Genomic DNA, 9,689 nt, shown 5'->3' with positions numbered 1-9,689 from the left:
TAATTTGTTAAATGTAACCTTCCAATCTTAAAATGATTAGACATTTTTCATACTCTGCATCAGAACATGATGAAATTATTTAAAATTATTCATTTTAATTTCAAATTTGTGTTTATTTTATTTTTTTGACACATAAAAAAAGTTGATTTTGACATTATTGTCCATACCATCAAAGTAGTCACCATTTGGTAATTGTAATATCCGTGCATCTCCACAAAAAACATGAGGCCAGTACATTTTTGGAAGGATTGACAAGTGATTTATTTATTAAAACAAAAAATATACAAACCTGAAAAGTAAAAAAAAAAAAAAAAAAAAAAAAAAAACCAAAAAGCCAATCTCCACTGGACTGGAGGACTGAGTAACAGTGCATATAAATAAACAGTACAAGGATCAGGAGTATTACTGTATAAAATACGGTGAAAGGGATAACAAAAGAAAAAAAAAAATTTTTTTTAAGGCCATACCATAAAAAGTATACAACCACATTTTGGAAACACTGTTCAGTTTTTTAACCTTAAATACACGTCTGTCATTTGGAAAGGGGCGACTACCATGTTTGATTACAGGACTTTGATACAGTCAGTGCAATGGGTAGCTAGGCCTATAACAGTTTACTTTTGGGTAAAAGATCTTTCCTTTCGAATAAAAAAAGTAAAGCTAAAAAACTAGGGATCACCACTATGACATACTTCTCAGTGATTTAAGCAGCACTTATTTTTTGTATGTTTTTTGTAGCAACCCTGTTAACATCTAATATATCGATGAAGAAACCAATGTAGAAGTAAGGCTTTTTTCTTCATCTCAACTTTCTCATCCAAACCCCTAGAGACCCGAACTCAAAGGCTCAATTTACTGCTAGATAAACATATTTGGGGCTTTTTTGTTGTTGTTGTTGTTGGTAGATATTAGTATTTCGCAATAATATACTATGAAAACTAAAGGATATTTAAAGATTTGATTCTTAATAATGGAGCAATTTCAAGAAACACTGGTAACCAATTGCAAATATAAAGTCAGGGGGACAAAAGTTTGTGGGATAAAAGGGAAAGTGCATTTACAATTGAAATAGTTACTTTAAAAACAAGTACAAACTTCCTTCTGCATTAAACTTGTTATACTCCAAAGATTTTAGTAAAAGGCCTCAAAATGTGCTTTCAAAAGTGGGGAGTCTCCATGTGGGAATTTGCGAAGGAAATCTCTGATCGGTGCTGTCAGAAACAATGTAAAAGTGTCAAGCCTGTACACCTTTTTTTTTTTTTAAATTTGTAGCTGTAGAACCGAAATGCCAGTAACTACGATACATGTACCGTCTGACGTGTCGGCTGTAATCTTACATGTTCGCTCGTGTTCCTGACAGCATTAAGACGTAATAAACATGAGCCCAAGAGACAAACAGGCTGTAAGGGTGATGGAGAAAAGTGTCACTACAGCACCAGTTAAACACAAATGATAGGAATAGTATAGGATATATTTATATCTATGTATACACATATCTATACTCGATTTAATGCTAAAACAACCCGAAAATACTCATCTAAAAACCAATCTCAATACTAGTGCAAAAGGTTTCGTGCTTGTTGAATGAGACCCAATAGTCTTATGTCAGGTGCCCCAAACAGTTGTGTATTCGCCCCCATGTATTTGTCGCAAAACACGATGTAACATTTAACCTCCGTACATTCAATATATTGGACTAACCAGCCAGTAACTACATGTATCTGTAATACAAAAGTGCAATATAACAGCTTGTTGTATTGATATTATACACTAGGTACAAAGAGTATTGAAGAGTGTTTGTACACAAGTATTAGGAACACCTGATATAAAAGGAGACCCGGAGGAATGTCGCAGACAGTCTGGTGTGGTCTGGTCTGGTTAGGAGCGGCCGCTGCTTTTTGAGGCAGAGCTGGATAGGGGGACCAGTGCGGAGCTCTTGTTTCTGGGGCTTCGTTTTGCTGGTGTCTTGCTGGGGCCGACGGCTTTCTGCTTCACTCCACCCTTCTCCAATGCTCTGCCACACACTCGATTTACCAGACTGTTGATCTGCTCCTGTGCAAAATAGTGTGGGATAATTGATGTTACACATTTACTTTGAGAAGTTAATGGTAAACTGATGTATCAGAATAGCATATTATTCTTGATCTGCAGCAGTGCTGCCAATTTAGCAATTTTGTCGCTAGATTTAGCGACTTCCCTGTCCCTTTTGAGACTTTTTTCAAAAGCCTGGCGACAAATCTAGCAACATCTTGGACAAACCTTATCTAGATTCTGTGACTCGCCCACTGATTTATATTTATATTGATATAAATCAGTGGACTCGCCAGTATGACGTCATCTAGCAACATTTTTAGCTAGTTTTAGCTACTTTCAACTGAAAGCAATTGGCAACACTGATCTGTGTATGCACAGAATGCTGCAATTAATAATACAATGTAATTAAGTCACTGTATTATAAATGTAATTTGAAACGAATGATCCAAAGGTATAAAAATGATGGCCGATATTCAAATTCAATACTACTTGTTAAATAAATAAATGATTTTAAATACTACAAGTAAATTTATGCATTACATTATAATGTTCAATATAAAAATGGATATTCATTTTTATACTTTCAAAATATTACATTAAGTGTTAATACATTCTTATTTTTATATATTTATTTTTTTATGAAAGCAAAGTAATTTAAGTGGTAAAAAAAAAAAAAAAAAAATCAAGGAAATATGTACACTATACTATTTAAAAGTTTTGGCTTAGTACAATTTTTCTCATTTTTTTAAAAGAAATTAATACTTTTATTCAGCGAAGGTGCATTAAATTGACAAAATTAAAGTGACAGTAAAGACATTTATAATGTTTTAGCAGCAAATCAACATATATTGATTTCTGAAGGATCATGTGACACTGAAGACTGCAGTAATGATGCTGAAAATTCAGCTTTGCCAAATTACACTTTAAAATATATTCAAATACAAAACAGGTATTTTAGATTACAAAAAAAAATCCAAATTCCAAATATTTCCATTATAGTTTTCACTGTATTTTGTATTGTATTGAACTAAGGCCTAATCCGGTCTTTGAAACCGGGCCTTTAATATGATTTAATTTTAGACACTACTTGCAAAAAGTAGAAAGTGTACAGTTAATTCTATACCAAACTTCGATCAATACACTCGCTGGAGACAGTAAAGTACCTCAGTGTAACGAAACATCATCTTGAGGCCACGGGGGGACCTGCGCTTCTGGATGTATCGAAGAGCACATTCCAGACAGAAAACGACATTATCACTCTCGTGAACAACCTGTTGAAGAAGACAGTGTGAGAGTACAGCGTAATATGCTAATATGACTTATTATAGCATAGCTAGAACAATTAGCCTGGAGAAATTCCTTCATAATTTAAGACAGACCACTTTGTAAAGGTTACTTCAACTCAGGGTTATTCCTTTACACCAGGGGTGCCCAATCCTGTTCCTGGAGATATACCTCCCTGCAGAGTTCAGATCCAACCCTGATCCAACACACGTGTCTGTAATTACCAAGTGCTCCTGAAGACCTTAATTAGCTGGTGCAATTGTGTTGGATCAGGGCTGAAACTGAACTTTACAGGAAGGTAGACCTCCAGGAACAGGATCTGGCACCCCTGCTGTACACCCTGAAATGGTGAATATAAAGTGACGAGTATTCTTGTAAATTTACCATGGAGAGGTAACACAGATGCTGGCACACTTGGCAGCGCCTGTCAGCCGTGTCTTCTGTAAATCTCAAGCGTTGCTGCTTCTTCTTGTCTGCGTGAGACTCGCAGTTTGTGCCGTAGCGCGCAGACAGACGGAGCCCGGCCTCGAACAGATCCCTGCGCTGGCTAATCTCTGCATTCCTGGAAATACGGAACAGGAATTTTACCCAACATTTATGGACAGATTCTGTGATTCAGCCTCAACTAGCACTTAAAGATCTTTAAAAACACCAGTAATTTAATAACACTGATAAATGTAATCTTTCAAATATCAAAATGAATATACTTTTATACGACTTTCTGCCAATTGAACTCAACCAAGTCAAAACAAGGCTTTGGGATGCATTTCAGACAGACCTGAGATCTTTGATGAGACTGGAGACTGCATTCATGAGCTGCTTGTTGTCCCGCTCAGATGTTGCAATCTGGTAGAGCAGTTTCTCTGTGGAGAAAGGCTCCTCTATACGACGCTGCTTAAGGTCCTGCAAAGCAAACACGACACACAAGCGTGAAAGTCAGAGGAAGCGCCGTACTCCCACAGGAATTAGGCAAAACCTCACTTACAAAAATACAGCGCTATTTTAGTTAAACCAAGCCAAGTTCCAGCTGGCTTTGTCCGTCCGTGCGTCGAGTTTCTCACCTTAGCTGCCTCGTAGCCCAGTTTCATCCACTGGGGGTTGGCGAAGTGCACTGTCTCTGAGACACTGTAGCCACAACACACCTTAGACACAAAGGTCCCTGGGAAACATACCATGAACTGACCACTCTGTTGCACTGTCCGGTACACTTTCACCCCCTTTCGACGGAGCACCTCTGGAGAAATCTGTCATGAAGATAACGAGACAAAGGGGAAATGATCATGTGGACATCACGTCAAACCACATTCTCATTTTCATTACAGAGTGACAGTGAATTTAATGGGATAGTTCACCAAAAATTACATTTTAAAGGGTTAGTTCACCCAAAAATGAAAATTATGTCATTAATGACTCACCCTCATGTCGTTCCAAACCCGTAAGACCTCCGTTCATCTTCGGAACACAGTTTAAGATATTTTAGATTTAGTCCGAGAGCTTTCTGTCCCTCCATTGAAAATGTATGTACAGTATACTGTCCATGTCCAGAAAGGTAATAAAAACATCATCAAAGTAGTCCATGTGACATCAGAGGGTCAGTTAGAATTTTTTGAAGCATTGAAAATACATTTTGGTCCAAAAATAACAAAAACTACGACTTTATTCAGCATTGTCTTCTCTTCCGGAATCCTTTCCATTTAATTGATTCCATTGAATTGATTCCATTGAATCCTTTCATCTGTCGGCGTTGGTAATGCACTTTTACGTCGCCGTGGTTGTTTTTGGCGATTAGGACATCCGTGACATGCACACTTATGCACCATTTTAAAAAATGTAGCAATACCAAAATACAAACAATGTAGAATAGCTTGAATACAGTGTGCGTCTCCCTCAGACTGTAAACGAAGCTCTGGCGCACTAGATAACACGTCAGCAGCGTCTTACATCAGCAGCGTCACTGCGGAGACGTGAACCACACACCGGAGCAGAAGGGGGCGGTAATGCACCAATAAGCTGGATGCCAACCGCCGTAAAACAGGAAAGAAGAAGAAGAAGCGGAGTCGTGAACGCGGATTGACAACAGACCCGGAAGAGAATACAATGTTGAATAAAGTCGTAGTTTTTGTTATTTTTGGACCAAAATGTATTTTCGATGCTTCAAAATGTCACGGATGTCCTAATCGCCAAAAACAACCACAGCGACGTAAAAGTGCATTACCAACGCCAACAGATGAAAGGATTCAATGGAATCAATTCAATGGAATCAATTCAATGGAAAGGATTCCGGAAGAGAAGACAATGCTGAAGAAAGTCGTAGTTTTTGTTATTTTTGGACCAAAATGTATTTTCGATGCTTCAAAAAATTCTAACTAACCCACTGATGTCACATGGACTACTTTGATGATGTTTTTATTACCTTTCTGGACATGGACAGTATACCGTACATACATTTTCAATGGAGGGACAGAAAGCTCTCGGACTAAATCTAAAATATCTTAAACTGTGTTACGAAGATGAACGGAGGTCTTATGGGTTTGGAACGACATGAGGGTGAGTCATTAATGACATAATTTTCATTTTTGGGTGAACTAACCCTTTAAGCTATCTACAGAACACAAAATATATTTTCAAAAATTTTGTCCATGCAATGAAAAACAGTGGGGTCCAAATTTTGTCATCAAATTTTGAGTTTTCTACAGAACACAATTGATGATATTTTGAAAAATGTCTCTATTAAATTAAAGTCAATGGAGTCCAAAGAAGTTTTGGGTCCCATTTACTTTCATTATAATTATGGACAAAAACGGTTCTTCCAAATATCTTCTTTTGTGCTCCACAGAAGAAAATTTACACAAAGACGTGAGGGTAAAATAAAGTGTTACCCAGAAGTAAAACAGTCAATGTTCCTCTCTCACCATAATGTTCCTCTCTAGCATCTCCAGCCCTGGAGTGCCGTTAGCCTGTAGCAGTGTGTGTACTACTTTGTCAAGTTTTGATTTCTCTTCAGCTGGAATACAGTACCTGAAAAAAGAGACACATTTACTATGGAATATGCCATTTGGGTTCAGTTTATACCAGCTGTAAAGGATGACAACAAACTTTTACCAAATGCAATCAGCACCAGTGTGTAGGTAATCAATATACGGAAGGCTGTTCTGGTCCCGACACCAGCATGAGGTAGAAAAGACCATGCCTATGTTCAGCCAGGGGATGGTCACTCCTTCATTCAAACACAAACAGAACGTACTGAATGCCTACAGCTTTGCAAGCAGATAAAAATTTTCAAATCATTCTAAATGATCTAGAATGGGAATAGAATTTAACTCTTGATCATCAAGGCATTTTATTGTATGCATGAAAGTTTCATTTTTTCAGAAAAAGCTTGGGATACCTGGCACAGCACCAAGATGACGCAAGATGGATCCTGAGTTATTGGAAAGGACAGTAAGATTCCATCCATGCCTTGAGTACAAGACAAACAAATCACAAGACATGCAAACAATATTTTATGCACAAAAACAGGGTTAAATGAAAACATTTTTTTATTATCTACACTATTATCTATCTTTAATAAGGTTGTTTATATTTTTTATATTATTTGTATTATAATTATAATAGAATTTATAAATGCTAAGAAGGTTAATGATGTTAATTTGCATATATATATATATATATATATATATATATATATATATATATATATATATATATATATATATATATATATATATATATATATATAAAAATTTTTTTTTTTACTAGGGATGCACAATATATCAGACAATATTGGATATTAAATTGTGCCTGCTAATTTCCCTTATTTTTATACAAAAATTTTAAAGTTAATCTTTAAAAATACTAATAATTTAAATTAAGTTAAGGTGTGGTCAAAATGAATAATCATTTTTCACGCTGTACATTATAATGCTGAGATGCATGCATTTACTTAAAATGACTTAAAATGATTTATTTGAGTGCTTAGAAAAAAAAAAACACTTTAAAAGTGTATGTTAAAGGGATAGTTCACCCAAAAATGTAAATTCTGTCATCATTTACTGTCCCTCAAGTTGTCCCAAACCTGTTTGAATTTCTTTGTTCTGCTGAACACAAAGGAAGATATTTGGAAGAATGTACGGACCAAGCAGATCTCGCCACCTATTGACTACTATAGTATTTTTTTTTCCTTACTATGGTAGTCATTGGGGTGGGGGGTGGGGGTTGTGAAATCTGCTTGGTTACAAACATTCTTCAAAATATCTTCCTTTGTGTTCAGCCAAACAAAGAAATGTATACAGGTTTGGAACAACTTAAGGCTGGGTAAATGATGATAGAATTTACATTTTTGGGTGAACTATCCCTTTAACATTAGTGAACTAAAATGAAAATTATATATAAATAATATAAAATAAAAATAAAATACAACCTTATTGAAAAAATGTTAACCGTTTTTTAAACCCTTACTTTGAAAATGGCTCAGACTTGCCCACAGGAAATCCACTCCCATGAGTCTTTGTGTCAACCCTCCCACAGTGCACAGCAACATGGCATTCCTTTTCCTCAACCAATCTCCAGTACTCCTTCTGTAGCAACAGTTAAAAGAGGGCATAACATGACAGTGACATGACAGGAACAAATCACTGATTCCTTTTCATCAAAGGGAACCACTTGAAGACATACCTCAACTTCAGCAGTGTCTGGCTCTTTGCTGAAGCACATGTTCATAGTATTCCTGGCTGCCCTGTAGAACGTTGTCAAAGAGAACGATTTCCCCTGAGAACAACAGACAAACGCTGAACATCTATATCAAAGACTGATGCTTAACAAAAATGTTTATAGATATAAATGCATCTCAAAAGTAAGCAGATATACCCTGTATATGCACTTGTGTTGTTCATTTATCACCCCTTCTTCCTCCCCTCTCTTCTCTAGTCTTCTCTGCCGGGTGGTTTTCGCCGTGGGGTCCAGCTCTCTGAGGTGCTCACGCGCTCCGCTCCGGTGCAACGCTCCGTTCACCAGCCCATTTTTGGGCTCGCAGCGTGGAAGCAGAAGAGCGGCATGCTGGGATATGTCTCCCTGGCCCTCTAGGGGCCCACTTCTTCTCTCCAGGGTATCCTTCTCCGCCAGCACTTCCTTCTCCAACTGGGCCCTTTGGGCTGGTGACAGAGAGTCGTAGGAGAGCAGGTACTGGCAGTACGCCTCCTGGAGCTTGGCCAGCCTATCTTGAGCCGAGCGCGGGATGCCCAGCAGATCGGCGAGCCGGCCCCACGTCTTCAGGTCTGTCACCTGCTGCATGCCCCCCATCTCATTAAGGATCTGGAAGAATCTGGCTAGGTCCAGCTCACAGCCACCTAACATGAAGCAAAAAGGGATACGAATAGGTCACTGCATATTGTGGTCTCTTTCACTTTTATCTCTAAATGTGTGCGCACATTACCCATTAGTCACAGCCATTCAAACAGCTCACATTAGTGCCAGACTGGTGACTGTTTGAGTGGCACTTTGAAACTAAAGAAGGATTTGAGGTTGGCAAGAAGGCAGCAGTGCTGTCTGACATCGCCTAGATGATTTTCCCCATTCAGTCAACAAGAGACCAGACTGAGCCGTTTATCGAAGTCTTGGCTCTAGATGCACTGTGTAATCTCATCAATGGAAGCTGCCCTCGCGAACATGAGCTCACTAATCTGTCCAAACTGGACAGGTCAGTGACTGAATGACCAATAGATATGCATTTAAAATACAAGTGAAGACAGATGAGATCAATGAATCAAACGTTCCAATGCTATATGTGAGAGAGAGGAGCATTTAAAGGGATAGTTCATCCAAAAATTAAAATTATCACATGATTTACTCACCCTCAAGCCATCCTAGGTGAATATGACCATCTTCTTTCAGACAAACACAATCAGAGATATATTTAAAAATATCCTGGCTCTCCAAAGAATTATAATGGTAGTGAATGGGGGGCCTGTATTGAAGCCAAGAATAAATGCATCAATCCATCGTAAATATAATCCATACGGCTCCAGGGGGTTAATAAAGGCCATCTGAAGCGAGGCGATGGGTTTTTGTATGAAAAATATCCATATATAAAACTTTATAATCTAAAATAAATAGCTTCCGCCAGACGACCGTCGACTTGTGCCAAATAAGTAACCCGTGACGCGATGTAGGAGTATTGTAAGCTTAGACGCCTCTCACGGTTCAAACAAATAAGGCTGTGCAACAAACTCAAGCTCCTCTTCTCTTATATCGAAGTCATCACACTTCTAATCAGTGATTTCTAATTCGTAACCCCACCCCCCATTCACTACCATTATAAATCTTTGGAGAGCCAGGATATTTTAAAATATATCTCTGATTGTGTTCATCTGAAA

General features: G+C 37.8%; 1 protein-coding gene across 2 annotated transcripts in view; it reads right to left on the bottom strand.

The window, feature by feature from the left end:
* Window positions 1-1,263: 1,263 nt before the first annotated feature.
* The window catches only part of jarid2a (jumonji, AT rich interactive domain 2a), a 45,076-nt gene continuing 36,650 nt past the window's right edge, over window positions 1,264-9,689 (bottom strand). The window contains exons 8-18 of one of the 2 annotated variants that reach the window (XM_048153835.1): window positions 8,185-8,663; window positions 7,993-8,085; window positions 7,777-7,895; window positions 6,707-6,777; window positions 6,421-6,535; window positions 6,231-6,336; window positions 4,491-4,562; window positions 4,097-4,221; window positions 3,703-3,880; window positions 3,198-3,305; window positions 1,264-2,052 (exon numbers count right to left, since the gene is read on the bottom strand). In XM_048153835.1, the coding sequence (XP_048009792.1) occupies window positions 1,879-2,052; window positions 3,198-3,305; window positions 3,703-3,880; window positions 4,097-4,221; window positions 4,491-4,562; window positions 6,231-6,336; window positions 6,421-6,535; window positions 6,707-6,777; window positions 7,777-7,895; window positions 7,993-8,085; window positions 8,185-8,663 (1,640 nt within the window). In that variant the 3' untranslated portion in view covers window positions 1,264-1,878. Of the gene's footprint in view, window positions 2,053-3,197; window positions 3,306-3,702; window positions 3,881-4,096; window positions 4,222-4,379; window positions 4,563-6,230; window positions 6,337-6,420; window positions 6,536-6,706; window positions 6,778-7,776; window positions 7,896-7,992; window positions 8,086-8,184; window positions 8,664-9,689 lie in introns of both variants that reach the window. The other variant, XM_048153834.1, reaches the window with a different exon arrangement.

Source organism: Megalobrama amblycephala, linkage group LG13 (assembly GCF_018812025.1).
Source record: "Megalobrama amblycephala isolate DHTTF-2021 linkage group LG13, ASM1881202v1, whole genome shotgun sequence".
Classification (NCBI taxonomy): Eukaryota; Metazoa; Chordata; class Actinopteri; order Cypriniformes; family Xenocyprididae; genus Megalobrama; species Megalobrama amblycephala.
The sequence above is the reverse complement of the archived record's forward strand: the minus strand, read 5'-3'. Positions and strand labels throughout refer to the sequence as shown.